Source organism: Anser anser (assembly GCF_964211835.1).
Source record: "Anser anser genome assembly, chromosome: 4".
Classification (NCBI taxonomy): domain Eukaryota; kingdom Metazoa; phylum Chordata; class Aves; order Anseriformes; family Anatidae; genus Anser; species Anser anser.
This window is the reverse complement of record NC_139724.1, coordinates 50,472,842-50,489,693: the sequence shown is the minus strand read 5'-3', so window position 1 is coordinate 50,489,693 and position 16,852 is coordinate 50,472,842. Positions and strand designations below refer to the sequence as shown.

Genomic DNA, 16,852 nt, shown 5'->3' with positions numbered 1-16,852 from the left:
TCCCTTGTCGTTTGCTCCCATATTCTTTGGCCTGTTTCTTCCTGTCTTTTCCTTTGTTAATTAGTGTGTTTTTGGGCTTCTGAAACCCAACAGGGCTCAACAGGGCATCAAAGAACAAGCAGTAGGTGCAGGAGTAACCTGGTTCTTTGAACTCCTACCACCAGACAGCAAAGCAAAGCTGGCAGAACATCTTGTCTTTTTCTTTCCCTGGTTAATTGAGAGAAGAGAGGTAGTAAGAAAGAAAACAAGAGTTGGTGGTGATAGCAAGGGACAAGAGCAAGCAGGGGAGAATAGGATGTAAAGAAGCCAGAGATGGAAAGATAGAAATAGTAGATTACTACTTACTTGATGCCACAGGAAGAGTTGGGAAAAGCTACAGGACTGTAGCAAACTTCCATGGATACTCACATCAGGGTGTACTTTTCTTTTTCTCCACCTAGAACTCCTCTCACATCAGTCCTTCCCTTGCCACACGGCGTCTCATCTCTGGGTTGGCTCCTCTGTCCTGCTTAAATGTCCCGTTGCACTCCACAAGGCTATCTAAAGTGCTACCTATAATTTAAATATTTCTGCTTGTGGTATCAGTCACCCCAGCCTCTAGAGTTTCAGCAAAACAGAAGTAAGAATGAGGTTTCAGTTACGGTATTGTAGAAATGTGGAAAGGTGAACTTGGAGAAGGGTGAGTCGATACAATTAACACAGAATAACATATGGTTAGAACCGGCAGAGTGCACCAGTTCCTCTGAACTGATTATTTTGCAAAATCTCTGTGAAACTACAGGTAAATAAGTGAGGGTTTTCTGTGTGAAAAGCAAAGGGAAAAGGCTTGACACCAAACCTTGCTAATAAGATACAGTTTTGTTACTGATTTTATGATACAGAATTGGGTGAGCTCTTAGTGAGAGATGATGAATAGCTCCACTTCACTTTTTGTTTTTACTAGCCTTTTTTCCTCCTGTCAAGCAACTTATTTTGTTTTCCTTTGGGGCCAACTTCCTATATTGCATTTATGTGAAGCTAGTGAGGAGAGTTCAAAAAATATCTCTATACAGAAAATAGGATTTCTGAAAGAGGCTTTTTATAAGCCATAAATAAATTATAGAAAGTGTAGATCTCATGTAAAGAGAAAAGCAGATACTTCCTTCCCAAAATTTCCTGGACGTATAAAAAAATGAAGAATAAGGACCTTGTAGTTTCTAGCCTGCTCAAATTGGGGATGGGTGCAGTTGGATTTCTACTCTTTCAAAGAACACAAGACGGAACATTACTGAAGGCACTCTCCCAATCCAAGAAGAATTTTGAATATGCTAGACTTAAAGACCTACTTGTGTTCCACATAAGCTGTGGACAAGATAAACTCTTGGATGATATTAGATATGACTCTTTTTTTCTTTGTCTTCAATAGGACTCGCTGACATAGGAAATGTGTTTGGTGACCTGTTTCATCCCTTCCCATAAATAAGAGAATCGAATACAGCACAATTCTTGCTGCTTTTTTTCTATAATCTCAACAGTTAAACAGAAATACACAAGAAGTCTCCATTTGTCATTTTGTGAGGTGAATGTAGCATTGAAATTGATGGGGGTTTTCCATGCTGCTAGTACAGAAGTATGAAGTCCACTAAAAATAAAAGTAAAACAAAGCCATATAAACATTCAGTCAGAACAACAGGCTCAAGGTTTTTAAGATGTTCTTAGAACAGCAAAAGCACAATATCTAAATTTTCTTCAGAAGATCGCTTTTAAGAGAAATATCTGTTGGAAGTGCTAAATAAAAGAACCAAAGAGTATTGTGGCTGAATTCTGTGTTCTGTTAGAGATGTAGATGTTGTTAGTTGGGTAAAACTGTAGTTGACTTCTTTCCTTAAAAAAAAAAAAAAATCAAACAGAAAAAAAAAAATTGAGGCTATTCTAGCTGCTGTTGACGTGAACAATCATACCCCTTTGAACATCAGCAGGAGCAGGGATTTACATTTTATATCTTTATTTTTTCTTGTTTCATTGTTTTTACCTCCTTTAATGCCTCACCTGATAGTTTGTATTTATTTCAAGGACAGTATTTTTTTCTTGGTAAATATGACTGAATGACTAAGGTGTTTACTCATTATCTCAAAGAAACAGTGAGTGACTAGGATGAATATTGATGACTATTTAGCTACTGCAAGTGAACTGCAAATCTTCACTATAACATGAAGTAGCTTTTATATGAAGTAAGTGTTAAGAATCAGATTTACTAATAAGTGAAACATAAGATAAAATGTTTTCATGTAACATATTTGAGAGAATTAGACAATGCCTCTGTCCATTTTTGCTTGAGAATAGAGAGTGCCAAAGTTTTTATCCTGCTTAAAGGCAAATACCCTCTGCTATGCCACCCACATCTACCCAATCAGTCGGAAAACTAGAACTATGTATTCCTTTAGGATTGAGAACATAATTCTTTGCCTGTCAGATTATTCTGACAAATTACATTATAATTACTTCCTCATTAATTACTGTGACAAATGTTGATCTAAAGAAAATAAGAAAGGATGGCTTTCATTTAAAATCATCAAAACATGAACAACTAAGGTTTCTCCCAAAATTTCTCCAACCTTCATTAATATTTGGGTATGCTAAAATGCTCATACCTACTGCATGTAAGCAAAGAGGTATTTCTAAGACATCTCTTTCAGATAGAACAACTTTATTTCTTTCTGATCATCTTTAAATTACTACATTTATGCTTCCAATGTCATATTTTTCTCTCTGATAGTATGAGTCCTGACCAATAATTGATCCAACACCATGAAAAAAAAAGATGCTCTTGTTCTGGGAATTGTTTAAAGTATGCCAAAAGTACTTACAGAGGAATACATTATGTTCCTAGAGTATGAGGTCCTCAAGGGAGGTAAAGAACAATTAAAAGTTCCAACCTCTGTGGTAAAGCATGAGAGATGGGAACAATTTGCAGCCTGAAAAGAAACATATTTTTCTTTCAAAGCAGGAGAGATATTGGAAAAGGAATTGCCTTTCTTCAGGATCTGGTTCCTTCTTTGGCTCCAGCTCATTTTTGGCTGCTCACAGTCTTGCCTTGACCATCAGGCCTGTGTAGCAGAGTAAAAATCAATGCATTATCCCATTACCATATGAAGGATAGAGTTTCTTGATGAGTGTGTGAACAAGTGTAAGAGCAAAAAATTGCTCATGTAATTTGAAGCTGCTCGGTGACCAGATTGGTAAATCTTGTTGCAGTTTGGTCAGACACTGGAGTAGAGTTTTTTTCTCCCCTTGAAGAGACAAGACTTACAATTCCAGTCTGCAGCAGAGAATCAAATGGTAAATTTGGGTAACTTATCTGTTTGTACACAATACACAGCTTGTATCAGAATCTCCCTGAGAGCAGGAGAACAAGCTGTATAAATTCCTGCCCACAGGACAGGAAAGACAGGAGATGCTGGGTCTAACCCCAGTCCTGCAATGATCTTGCTCTGGGTCCTTGGACAAAACTGGCTGTCTGAATTTGGACACCTTTCTTGTAGCAGGTGAGTTTTTGGCACAGCTCTCATTGACAGGCAAGCTCCCAGGGTTATCCACACTGGGCTATACCTTAACGTACAAGCATTGTTTCTATGCGTGCATCTAGGAAGTGTGATCATGGCTTTTATTTTTATTTCTTTGGTACCCTTGAAAGACCTTTTGTAGCTCTGGAGAATGAGCTGACCTCTTTTGTTCCCCTTGCCTGAAAAAGGTCATATTTTGTTTAACTAACCTTTGAAAACACCAGGCCAAATTCTACTCCCACTGCACCATTCAGAATAGCTGCAGAGTAACTCAGTCTTACAGCTGCATAACTGAAAGTAGTATTTTACCCAAACCTTCAACCTTCTGACTTGTTACAAGTCTATGTCTCGGTACGCTTGAGGATGCTGATAGCCTTACCTCTTACACACCGTAGCATTAGCTGTATTCTAGCTGTACAGGTGTTTTAATGGGAATATTAGTTCTTTTACTAAGCTACAGTTAGCAGAGAGGACCTGGACTGCTGCAGATGTCTGAGCTGCTCTTCAAGCATCGGACTCTTTTTTGACTGTTGTTTTCTTCACCTGGTCAATCTATAAAGGTCATTAGATTTTCTTAGCAATTTAAAATCATGACTTATACCTTCGTAGTCACATATTCTGGTGGTATAGGTTCCAGTAATTCTTCCTCCTTCAGTAGGTTCCAGTAATTCTTCCTCCTTCAGAAGATTGACATTGTATTTTTTTTTCCATTTCAATCTCATTTCTTTCCACTAGAGTAGTGCTCTGAACCTTATAAAATAGTTGTCAGGACTTCTGTCTTTCTTTTTCCATTAGATTTTGGTATAGCCTCAATGCTACAGCAGAATAAAAAAGCTTTGAAATAATATACTTACAAAAAAAAACCCTTAAAATTTATTTGTTTTACTTAGTTCTTACTTTGTTTCTATGATTTTTCAAAGAGAAACCTTGAAACACATGCTCAGACAATATATTAATTATAAATAATAAAGGGCAGGCTATGCAAAATTTTTCAATATTGTTTTTAAAAAAATCTGAATTTTGTTTCCATTTCAGCATGCTCTGTAATATTAAAAAACTATTAAAAATTTTTTTTCTTCCTAGCTGAGTGATACATTGAGTGACTTTAGCCTGTACTTTACTGACACTCTTCTTCCTAAAATACATGGTTTTGTTACTTTTTCTAAAAGGGAGGTTACAAATGCATATCAAAAGGATGAAACTGTAAAAGGGTTGCTGCCAGCCACATGCCTTAGAGATTTGTTTTCACATATCAGCTGCTTAGGCAAAGCTAAGTTTATTTTGTGAAAAGGGAGCTGAAGAAATGAGATGGTATGTTTTTTCTTGTAGAGGTTTAAAGTTCATACCAAAATTCAGACATTATTAATTTGACAACTGAAAAAAAAAAAAAAGTATCATTTTAGCACACATGGTTCTGCCTTCCATTATCTTAACAGCAAATGTTAAAAGGAGAAAAAAGAAAGAAAAAGAAAAAAACAATATCATTGGTTTATATTGGATGAAGGGCAGTAGCCAGAACAATGAACACGGATGGTACAGGCAGGGAAGATGCAACAAGGTGCTGCTTCCACCCATGCTCTAGCTGCTCAGTGGACCTTAGATCCCAGCAATACCAATCCAGCAACATTTTTTAGAAAATAATCAACAGCTCACTCAAATAATCAACAGCTTACTCAATTTTAAGTCAGTACTGACTATGTCAAAATAGCTATTAAGCATTCTTTATGTATGTCATCACTCCAGAAAAAGTCCCCTAATTTCAGGCACTGTTGTATAACCCAGGTCAGAAATGTATCAAGTTTTCTCTTAAACTTTCATGTTCCCACTAGTAATTCCCACAAAGAGTTTCAGAACTTCACTTCTCTTATAGACTTAAAAATAATAATAATAATAATAATTTCCAGGCTAAATTTATGCATGACCAGAGTATATCCATTTGATCTTATGGTGATATTCTTCTTCAGGTGGAATAGTTCTCTCTCATGGATATATACCCCACTCCTCACGGCTACAATTAACAGGCATGCCTCCTGCCAGCCTTCATTTTCTTAGAGTAAATAACCCAGTGTTTCCTTAGAGCAAATAAGCTAGTCTCTGAGTCTTGTCTTCTCGTGAGGGTTCATGTTCTCTCACACTTCTAACGCCATTCTCTAGACCTGCTATGATTTAGTATTTTTGGAGCACAGACGTCCAAAGCTGTACACTACCCTAGACAAGGTTTCCCCAAAACAGTGGCTTTAAATATTTCCATCTCCTTAGTGGAATGACCTTGCCTGTTGTGTTCAGTGACTGTACTGTGTCATTTGCCACACCACAATGATGTTTCGTAGTTTCAGATTAATGTGCCAGTGCTTAGGGTGGCTTTGTCATTGCACTTCTATTGCTCCACTCCTCAGAGCATCCACTGCTTCCAGTACAGCACACCAGTCTCCACAGATCCTGACTTCTCTTTGCGATTTTTAGTGTACGGCAAAGAGTACAGGAAGGAGTACATGCATGAGTATCAGTGGTTACACTCTTTGCTGTGAACAGCCTACTCCTATTGACCATGGCAAGAAAACAAACTAATTCAGGTGCCTCTGAGACTAATTTTTGAGGAACTCCATCATTAACTGTATTCCCATCTGTTTCCTATGCCTGCAAGAGTAGTATCATCTCCCTCCTAGAAACTACCTTCATTCCTCTGCTGCTCTTGGATTATCCCACATCCACACTTTCATTCCAGGACAATGCAAACAAACACAAACCCTTTTATTTACTTTGTCTGGATAAGGTGAACTCAAAACACATACAATATTTGGACTGTGAAACAGGCAGCTCCTGCACCGCCGTGAGATGTTTGGTAACGTCTTCATTTTTCCTACAAGCCATGTTTAATGTTCATTCCTGTCAATGTATCTAAAAAAAATAAAAAAAAAAAAAAAGAGAGCTTTTCCTCTGGTAGCAAATTCAAAAGACTGCTTTTTGGTCACTGCCAAGCAGAACACTTCAAGCTAAGCATGACCTCCAAGGATCAAAATGTGTGACGGTGGAATTTCAAGGCTGGAAATGAAATAAGATGTTTAATATTACACAGAAGCTCATGTTCTTGTCTGGATCAGTACCTGTATTACTACAAAGTGTTATGCTCCTGTGTGGCTTTGTGATATCTCAGTGTAAAAACAAAACTGGCCACGGTTGGTGTGGTCCACAGCCCACAGCAGCACTTTGAATCCTTGTGCTCACTCACACGAGCTTGGGGTTTCAGCTCCATTTTTCCCCATAAACCTCCTCTGAGGCTGTTGCAGAGATTTTATCTCCATTTATCCCCATTAAGGAGACATCAGCACATTTTCCCCTCATATGTGGTTTGCAAAAATTTTAGCTGCTAGAGCTCAAAGCAAAGGTCATTTACTGAAACCAGAGCCCAGACTGGAGTGTCTGGTACAACGTTGTCCTATATTTGCAGAGTATGAGGGATGTGGCAAAACCAGGCTTGGAGATACCAGGCAAGGCTGCGGATAACAGTAATCTCGTGGGGCATTTCCTCCCTTGGCTCCTTTGTATGACAGTGCAAAACCACCGGTATTGACTTCACCATGGCAAGAAGGCGCAAACAAGAATCTTCCTTTGCATCCTGATGCTGAAGGGAACCCAGCAATGAGCTAACACTTTCTAAGAGGGTTGAAGAGGGAAAAGACCTGCTTCACTTAGGAAGAACCTTGCAAAATGAATAATGAGAAGAAAAAAAAATAATAAAAGTAGAAGATGCAGGATCAAGCCACGAAGGAAGAGAGCGTGCTGAAGTCTGCCTCATCTTTGACGGGGGCTGTGGGCAAAGAAACTCCCGCAGAGAAGGGAAGGGCCCCTGGGGAAGCAGACTCCCCCCTGCTCAGCGCGCAGCCATCCCGCACGCCTCGGGCGAGCCCGCTGGCTGCTCGCTGCTGGTCCCCCGGGTCCGGGCGGGGACGTGGGGGTGCCTGGGGGTGGGCAGAGCTCGGGGGGCACCGGGGTCGCAGCCGGGGCTCTGAGCTGGCCCCCGGGCAGCGGGGAGCCGGGCGGGCAGCGCTGCGCGCTCCCGTCCCCAAAGCGCGCCTAATGAGATTCTTTGAAATCCCTCCAAAAAAAAAAAAAAAAAAAAAAGGAAAAAAGGGAGTTTGAACATTACATCCTTATCTTTGGAAGGAGCGCGGGTTTCTTGCCTCGGCGACGTCGCTTGTTAAACAATCAGCGGCGGAGCCCCTGAAAAGCAAAGGCATCGCACCCTCCTCCCTGAAAGCACTTCTGAGTGCCTATAACGCCAGGGCCTTTTGATGTCGCACAATGCGCGTTACGCCCTAAGATTGTCTCTTTGGACAGATCTACAACGCTTGGCTTCATGTTTGGAAGTTAAATGGACAGCGAGGTTGTTGAAACTCCCACGCCTGAAGGCAGCGCTCGGTGCGCTCCCCGCTCCTGGCCGCGGGTGAAAGAGGCAGGGCTGGGGCTGCCGGGGCTCCCGGCCTTAATCCCTGCTCCGGGGGAAGGGGGGCAAGCAGCCCGGCCCCAACTTTCCCTCTCTTTTCTTTTCTTCACTTTTTTTTTTTTTATCCCTTTGGCAGCCTTAAAAATAGGAGCTGTTTTGCAAAGCGCCCGCCCCGCGTAGGTAGCTTGTGTCCCGGAGTCGCCGGCGATGTTGGTGCTCCATGAAATCAAAATTTATGATTATTCAAATGGTGGGGACTGTGAAAAGAGAGGAAGAAAGAGAGGAAATTAATATTGCAGCTGTTCTGCTGATTAATGAGAGATAATTGCTCATGAAAAGTCACCCCTGTGGCATTTTGTTGTCTCCTGGATCTTTGTTCTTTTCCACTATTATTGAGGACTTTCTTGAAGACTAAGCGGTTCTTTTCAATTTTTGGTATTCAGAAAGTGTTGCTTGGTTACAGATAATGGAGAAATCTCGGGCTATATTGGGTAAGATGTGCCACAGACAGCAATATCACAATGCCACTTTCAGAAAAGGATGGATACAAGTTAACGATGCGCTTTCAATAAAACATTAATAGACTTGTTCACGCTTTTATAATGACCTCATTAACGGGAGCTGGGGGCAAGTCCTGTCTTTTGCCTGCGCTCCCTTCACAAAACCCGGCTCCGACATCGCCGATTGCTTTGGAAACTAATCCGAAATCGATGGTAGGTTAGCGAAGAAAGAGCGGGAGAGCCCCTGGCCCCTGGGCTACCCACGCGTGGGTCTCCTCGGAGCATCCTGCCCGGAGCCACCGCACGGCCCCCGCGGGATGCTGGCAAAACCGCGGCCGCCCTGCGAAGTTTTTTTTTCTTTTCTTTTTCTTTTCCCCTTTCTCTTTCCCTTTCTCTTTTTTTTTCTTTTTTTTTTTTCATTTTCTTTTTTATTTTTTTTTCCGCCTGGGAGCGCTTCCCCGAGGTGCGTTGCTTTCGGCGGGGCCGCATCCTGCCCGCATCGGGGCGGAGATGCGCGCCTGGGAGCTTCGCCGGGCGGCCGGGAGCCGAGCGAGGGCTGGGGGGGGAGGGAAGGGAAAGCGTTGCTTTTGTCGTTTAAGCCGTGAATCTCCCCTACATAAAGGTGTTCGAGACATCTGGAAGAAAAGAGGAACCAGCACCCAGTCCTGCGCTCCGCAGCCCGGGGAGCGGCTCTGCTGTTCTTTTTGAAGCGCTCCACTTTGAAAAGGGGGCAATTTCGTTACATTCTCATTTGTTACACTGTCTTGAACTAAAGGCAGACAAAGCTATACTCTGTCACCCCGAGCAGAATGAAGGGAATCAAAGGATTTTCCCTTAAAAGGACTAATTTTCTCCTTGAATTATGAAAGTAATGGCTAGGTAACAGCCTGTGCTCTGTACCCAACTGCTTAATACCTTCTAAATCCTTCCACGTGGCTCTCCCAGTCGTAGCAATTAGAGCTCATTATAGGCTCATAAGAGCTCTCATTTCGGGGATTACTTAATGGACAATGAAATTTTATCGGACAGAATTATTGAAAAATAAAATTGTAACGAGGCCGATGTGATGTGGGCGCACGCCTTGCATCATTCCGCCTGGTTTGGGATATCTTTGCTTTCAAATGACTTCTTTTCTTGCTCCCGCTTTCCGGGGTGGGTTTTTCTTTTGCCTTTTTTTATTTTTTTCTCTTTTCTTTTATCACTGCGCTTGGTTTATTATAACAATTACAAATCGCAATTTTGATCCGACTCTCGCTCTGTCTGCTTTCCCATCCGACAGCTTCTCCCCAGATCCGCTCTATCGCTGCAGACAGCGGGTTTTCCACCCGGGCCGGCGGGCCTCTTACAGGAAAAAAAGAAATAAAAATAAATTAATTAAAGGAAGAAAAAGAGGTGAACTCAAATCTCGGCCGGACGAACTGCGTTTTGGCGGGGAGGTGGGAGCTGGGCGAAATCCCACTGCTGAGCACCACGACCGTGATTTAGGTGTCGCCGGGAGGCAGAGCCCCAAGGAGGGGCAGCAGCCGTCGTGTCCCGGGACCCCGGCCCCATTCCCGGTCCCGGTCCCGTTCCCGAAGTTCAGGGCCTGTGCTCCGGGGCCTCGGCTGAGGTTTCGGCAGCAGTTTGGGGGAAAAGTAGGTGAGGTGGGAGCTGACCCGCCTAAAACCCTAATTGTTGTCACAAGACGCGAGATTAGCGCATTGCTGGAATAGCTGTCTGTTTACACTCCGGAGCCCCGCCGTCCGGTAAACACTTTCTAATTGAATTCTAATCACATTCAAATAGCTCCATAACCAGCCTCAGCTGCAATTCATAAAACTTTAATTGCCGTCCATAAATCCTCAGTTCGCCGGCTACGGAGTGTCCCTAAAACTGGGATGCATCGCGCCCGGCTGGGGCCGTCGGGGGGAGCTGGGGGCCCGGGCTGCAGCGGGGAAACGCCAGAAGTCGGGCACCATTCGGTTTTTTTTTGGCTTTAAACAGCAGGGGATTGAGTGCGAGAGGGGGAACTGGGGGCCGACTGTGTCCCGGGCCGGCCCTTGTGCGCGACAGCCGCTTTTAGCCGCGGTAAGGCTCCTGGTTCGCTTCCCAGCCTGCGCTCAGCCTCTGGTAATCAGGCGTGCTCCGTGTTTTCTGCTTTGCAGCACGCTTGTCGCTTCCCTTTCCCCAGTCCAGTGGCACTGGGTACGCGGTCCTTTCTAAACGCATTCGCATCTGCCCTGCTCTGACCGCCGAGCCTCTTCTTAAACCGCCCTAAAACAGGTCACTGGAAAATCGCGTAACGTGCTGCAAATACCTTGGCTTTTTTTCACGCAATCTGCAATGCTCGGGAGCCACCGACCGTATTTAGCTGTTTATCCAATTTTACTTTGAATGATTGCTTCAGCAGGCTTGGTGGAGATCAAAGAACCCCTCCCTGACATGTTCGCCTTTCATTAGCGCGAAGCCCCGGAGCGGCCGGGGCAGTCCCCTGGGAACTTTGCCGTTTCGGCACCGTTTGGGTAAGGAGGGCGCAGAGATTTGGAGGCTTTGTCCGCCCTCTGATCTCCAGTTCGGCTGGGACGGATAGGGCGAAAAAAGCCCTAGGTGCAGATGCGAGCGCCCCATCCCTAACTTTCTATCCGCTCCTCTGGTGCCAAAGGACCCCCCCGGCGGGGAGATGCTCGAGTCCCCCCCTCCCTGCGCCCCTTAGCCCCCCGGCTTTGCACGGGACGGGGGGGCGCAGCGATGCCCCGCTTCTTCCAGAGCATCACCTGCGAGTAAGGAGGTGCCGCCGGGGGTAGGGGCACCCTGGGTGTGTTCCCCCCCCCGCTTCCCCGCTCCTAGAATTTATCTGGGGCCGAGGCTCAGGGCTGAAGTCGGCGGGCAGCGAAAGAGCACGCACATTTTGTGCTCCCCCCCTCCCTCTCTGCCCCCTCCCCGCCCCCGGCAGCCTCTCCTGCCGGCCTGGGAAGCCGGGGAGATTTAGATCTGCGAGGCTTTCAGCCATCACGTGTTTAAATAGTTGATATAAAACCCCAGCGCAGGGGAGCCAGGCGGGGGGACTTTAAGACCAGCCCTCTCCAGGGACCCTTTTGTTCGGCTCTCGAACATAAGCACCTTCTTCGCCTCGCCGGGACTTCAGCGGCAACTTTGGCCGAGCGGCACCGGCGAGCCCCGCCGCGATGTCCCGCTCCTTCTACGTGGACTCCCTCATCATCAAGGACTCGTCGAGGCCGGCTCCGTCCCTGCCCGAGCATCACCACCACGGCCAGGATTTCTTCATCCCCCTCGGCGTGCCTTCCCCCCTCGTCATGTCGGTGGCGGGGCCGGGCTGCCCGTCCCGCAAGAGCGGCGCTTTCTGCGTCTGCCCGCTCTGTGTCACCTCGCACCTGCACTCCTCCCGCGGTGCTGGCGGCGGAGGCGGCGGCGGAGGAGGAGGAGGAGGTGGCGGGGCCATCCCCCTGCTCAAGGGCCAGTTCCCCGCCGCCTCCGGCTCCCCCGAGGCGCAGTGCTGCCCGAGGGCCGGCCACGCTCAGCACCCTCCTCAGCACCCGCCGCCCGCAGTGCCCGCCGCCGCCCTGGGGCACCCAGCGCATCACCCACCTGCCTGCGCCGCCACCGCCTACAGCGTCAGCGACCCCCGGAGGTTTCACTGCCTCGGCATGGGTAGGGGCCCTGCGGCCGCCGGGAGGGCCGGGAGGGGGGCGGTGGGACAAGGGGGGGGTCCCCGAGGGGATCCGCTGACCCCCGGGTAGACAGGCGTAGGATGCTCCTCCGGCGAGGGTGTCTTGCCGCTTGTCTCTCTCTCTTTTCCCCTTTTCCCCAATTCTCGCTTCTTCTCCCGTCAAGGAGGGTCCGACGCCAGCCAAATTCAAAACGGGAAGAGGATGAGGACGGCTTTCACCAGCACCCAGCTCCTGGAGCTGGAGCGGGAGTTCTCCTCCAACATGTACCTGTCCCGCCTGCGGCGGATCGAGATAGCCACCTACCTGAACCTCTCCGAGAAGCAGGTGAAGATCTGGTTCCAGAACCGGCGGGTGAAGCACAAGAAAGAAGGCAAAGGCACCCAGCGAAACTCCCACGGGGGCTGCAAGTGCAGCACCGGCCAGGGGCACTACCCCAGGTCGGAGGACGAGGAGTCTTTATCCCCCTCATCGGCTACCGAGGAGAAGGAGATCTCCCCGCTATGAGCCCCCCGCAGCCCCCGGGGTGCAGGGCGGCACACCTGGGGCCGCTCAGCTCCCCCTCCGTGGCAGCAGCCGTCTTTTGGGGCGCCGGTGCTCCCCTGGGGATGCTCCGGCCACCCCGTGAGCCCGGCAGCAGGCACCTGCTCCTCCGAGCTTGCACCGCGGGACGGGACCCGCACTGCCCAGGGGTCCTCCCGGGGCAGTCTGAAGGGAGAAGGAGAGAAGGAAGGAAAGGAACAAGCGTATTCGGAACCTGAAATTAAACAGAAAACTTGTAGGGCTGACAGCCGCCCGGACGGACTCCTTAACGCGAATAAGAAAAGCAATAAAGCTCAAGTCGTTTGTGTTTGGGACGTCGGCTTGTTTGTGAATAGTTTTATATAAAATTTATATTTATATTTATTTAAATAAATGAGATCAGACGATAATTTATTTTTTTTCTTCTTTTATTTATTTATTTTTTTTCTGCCCCAAGTGCCAGCCCAGCCCAAGCTGGGGCAGGGCGAACTCCTTCGCAGCGCTTTGTACGGGGCAGGTTCGTGTGTCCGACCCCCGTACGGACCCCAAATCCACGCCATCGGCTCCTGCCCCTACACGTTTTCTGTTCCTCTCCGACTCGGGCGGGGAATGCAAATGAAGCTTTGTGTTACCGCAGCCGGGGGCAGCGCAGGCTGGCGGCTTCCGACCGGCGACACCGCCACAGGGACAGGGATGGGACAGGGACGGGACGGGGGGCGATGGTCTGCACTCTGGACACCCCCCTCCTTCCCTACCGAGGGGGACACGCAGAAAGCCCGCTTATTTTATCGCGTGCTGAGCTGGGTGGTGTTAATCAGGGAGCAGGGAAAACTTTTTTTTTTTTTTCCTCAGACCCCAGGGCGATATGTTCAGTCTTTTCAGCGTTGGGTTTGTGCTGGTCGCTGCTGGGCTGGAAGCACCCTACAGACTGCGCTGGGCAGCGCCTGGCCGCAGGCCCCATCCTGCCTCTGCCTCAAGCAGCACGGCCCGAGCTCCCTGCAGAGGGCTGAGGCACAGTGGGATGGAGCTGGTCAGTCCCGTATCTTCCCTCATCAGGAGACAAGCAATAAGCCTGCTGCTCTTCGACATCAGCTACCCCAGTGCCCGGGGTGCTGGGGCTGCCACAGGAGGGGACACCAGGCCCGTGGGCAGGGCTGGGGTGGGAAGGAGAGGACCTGGAGCGGGCCACAGCCTGCAGCAGCTTGGGGCAGAGCCTGTGAGGAGGGGATAGCACGGGCAGGAGGGAAGTTTCTAGCCTGGGCTTGGAAAGCAACCACAAAATCTCGCTGTTGTTTCACGACTATTACACAGCAGAGGCCAGCAGCTGGGACAAGAGATGGGGATGTCACTTCCCTGAGCGGCAGACCCCACATTGCCCAGGTTGCCCCCAGCCGCCTGTCTGCCTGCTCATGGCCCTTGTGACATCCTCATGGGGAACCTCATGGCTCCTAAAATCCCACTGAGGCTTTTCCTTGCTGGAAGCTCTGGGAGAAGTTAGCACCATGGAAATCCCAACTGCCCACTCAGCAGTGCCATCCCAGTCTGGTACCTGCAGTCACTCCGCAGGCCTGCAGCAGCCTGGGGAGGCAGAGCCTCGCTGGGGGCGGCGAAGGTGTCACACTTTTCCAAATCGAAACCTGGCTGGCACTGCAACCAAAACTGAAAGCCGTTGCTAGATAGTGTACCCGTTCTCAGTGTAATGCTGTGGAAATAACTCAGGAATAAACGGGGATTTTTCTCTGCTTCAGGAATTCACCTCCTCTGGAGATCTGTGGGAAGGGATCTCTTCATTGCAGGATTTAGCAATTTCCTAAAAATGAAATGGAAGTGAAATGAGTTGCTGTTACTCATAGTAATGAATGTTTGCCTGTATGCACTGTTCAAGGGGTGAATGGAAGTAGTGGCATACAATTCCAGCATACAAGCTATGCTACTGAGGCAGTTGGTGTCATAACCAGATTTCTTTTTCTTTCTTTTTCCTTTTTTTTTTTTTCCCAGGGTAAAAAAATCATGTAAAAAGAGGTTGCACCGTTCCCATCTAGTAATAGAGGTACAATGCGATGCTTTGCCCTGACACTTCTCAGAAGGCTGGTAAAAGACTTGACCTGAACAAAGCTCTGGAGAGGACAGGAGCAGTGTGACAGGAGCAGTGGTGGAAGTTGGGTGTGCCCTAACTTGCAGTTAGTTAATGGATGGTTTTTAATGTCCAGCACCCAACAGCTAGAAAACAAAAACAAAACAAAATGAAAAATTATTTTATTCACCTTGTGCTCTGACTTTATTATTATTATTATTTTATTTTTTTTCCCCTGTGCTAGCCTTTTCTATTCACTCCCCACGAAGTCCTTGCCCCATTCAGTGCCCAGGTGGTGTTCAACCACCTATTATTCTTCTTACCATGGACTTTCTAAGGCAGGGAGAGTTATTCATTGCTCTTCTTATCTGCCTGTTTCTCCTCCTCATTCCCTCCTCGCCCTTAGACCCTGTGACCACAGCCAACCAGCCGGCCGTGCCAGGGGGCCGGGGTCTCGGAGATGTTGAGCTCTTCTGAGTTTTACATCAGGCTGGAGGGGTCATCACCGAGGGAAAGGTGAAGCAGAGAGCTCAGCTGCCAGCCACGGGGGGCAGGAATCAGGGAACACCTATCCGGGGCAAGCTACGTGCGATTTGTTTGGCCCAGCAGCCCACTGAAAGAGGATGGCTACAGGGGAAACAACCCGGCAGGGAGGGGAGCGACAGCAACAGGGGAAGGCAGAGCAGCGACAGAGGTGGCTGGAGGGCTGGGGGACATAGGACAGCACCCAGAAACCAGCTTGTCCCTTTTATGACTCAGTGCGATCCCAAGCCTTATTTGTTGCAAGTGCGGTGAATAAGAAACAAATGCTACCCTCTTCTTTTCCTTTGGCACTTGTCACGACGATGCTTGGGAGCGCTGGAAACATGACTGAGCTTCTCTTTAGCGCTCCCGTGGGAGCAATGAATTAGCTTCTCTTTAGAAACCGAGAACGGAGCCTCAGAAAGGAGCAGACCGCCGCTGCCGCCGTGCCCCAGCATCGCGAGCCTCAAGACGATTTCCCAGCCTTATTCCGCTTTTTAGCACCGGATACGACCCCGGCACGGCCCCGACACGCTCCAGCTGCAGATCCGGCGCTCGGCATCCCCACCACATGTGTCCCGCTGCGGGCAGCCGCGTGTAGGCTGCTCGGGGTGCGAACCGGGGACAAGGCGAGTCCCGCCAGGGCAGGAGCCTGAAACCTTGCCTCGGCACAGCTCCCTGAAAGAGGTGTCTGTGGGTCATCTCTAACTTCTCCTAATTTCCTCCCCCGGCCCTGCTGGGGCACTGCCCGGGAGCGGCCGTGTGCCCCGCGTGGACACGAATGGGGGAGGCGGCTCAGTGGTGCCAGAAAAAAAAAAAATATATATATATATATTATTATTTATTTATGTAAGCCTTGGAGACTGCTCGAAAAGGGTCCGGTTTTAAGGATTTAAAGATAAGGATTGAGTTTCTCAGGCTCAGCGGGAGCGCCAGTCTCCTCGCATCCCCGGGGAGATGCTCGGGAGAAACTCCTGGCAGGACTCGCAGTCACAGCCCGGGGGTGCCCGGGGAGACCCACTGGGAGACCCCAGACCCATGGGGGGACCCCAGACCCGTGGAGGGACCCCAGACCCATGGGGAGCCCCCGGCCCCACGGGGATCTCTCGTGGAAAACCGTGGGCAGCTGCCGCGGGGAGCCCCGAGGGATGTGATGGAAAGCGTGCGCTGTGTGCTCTGCAAAGAAAAAAAAAGAAGTAGTTGCAGATTAATGAAGGAGTGACAATTTCAAGGCTAACGTTGGCACTGCCCAAGCCAGAGCGTGGGGAGCTCGCCAGGCTTTGCTTTATATTGTCTGCTTTTCTGCGGGGCAGACAAAGATGGATAGAGAGACATTGAAAAGCGGGAGGCGTATTTCAAACAGTTCAATAAAGAGGGTTGTCACTTAAAGACAAGAACCATAGTGCTTTGATGACTTTGTATTAGCCTCACCGTTTCAAATAAGTGACTCTGCTCTCTTTACGGAATTCACCGGGGTTGAGTAGCTGACACTTCACTGGGGCTGCTTTGGGCGGTGACTACAGACCGTAACCACGGGGCAAAACTCTCAGCACGGATCTTCTGGGCTCCGAGAGTACTTTGCA

The 16,852-nt window shown here is 48.3% G+C and overlaps 1 protein-coding gene and 1 long non-coding RNA gene across 2 annotated transcripts; one reads left to right on the top strand and one right to left on the bottom strand.

Annotated features, from left to right (window-relative positions):
• Positions 1-6,872: 6,872 nt before the first annotated feature.
• LOC310899368 lies at positions 6,873-8,463 on the bottom strand. The gene is made up of 2 exons (XR_014584250.1): positions 8,330-8,463; positions 6,873-8,243 (listed from the first exon to the last, which is right to left on the bottom strand). It is a non-coding gene; the product is annotated as an uncharacterized lncRNA (long non-coding RNA).
• A 157-nt stretch (positions 8,464-8,620) lies between these two features.
• GSX2 (GS homeobox 2) lies at positions 8,621-13,001 on the top strand. Its single transcript, XM_083835650.1, has 3 exons — positions 8,621-8,699; positions 9,109-12,134; positions 12,318-13,001. The coding sequence occupies exons 2-3, from the start codon at positions 11,651-11,653 to the stop codon at positions 12,656-12,658; spliced, it is 825 nt and encodes a 274-aa protein (XP_083691776.1). The 5' UTR covers positions 8,621-8,699; positions 9,109-11,650; the 3' UTR covers positions 12,659-13,001.
• The last annotated feature ends 3,851 nt before the right edge of the window (positions 13,002-16,852 follow it).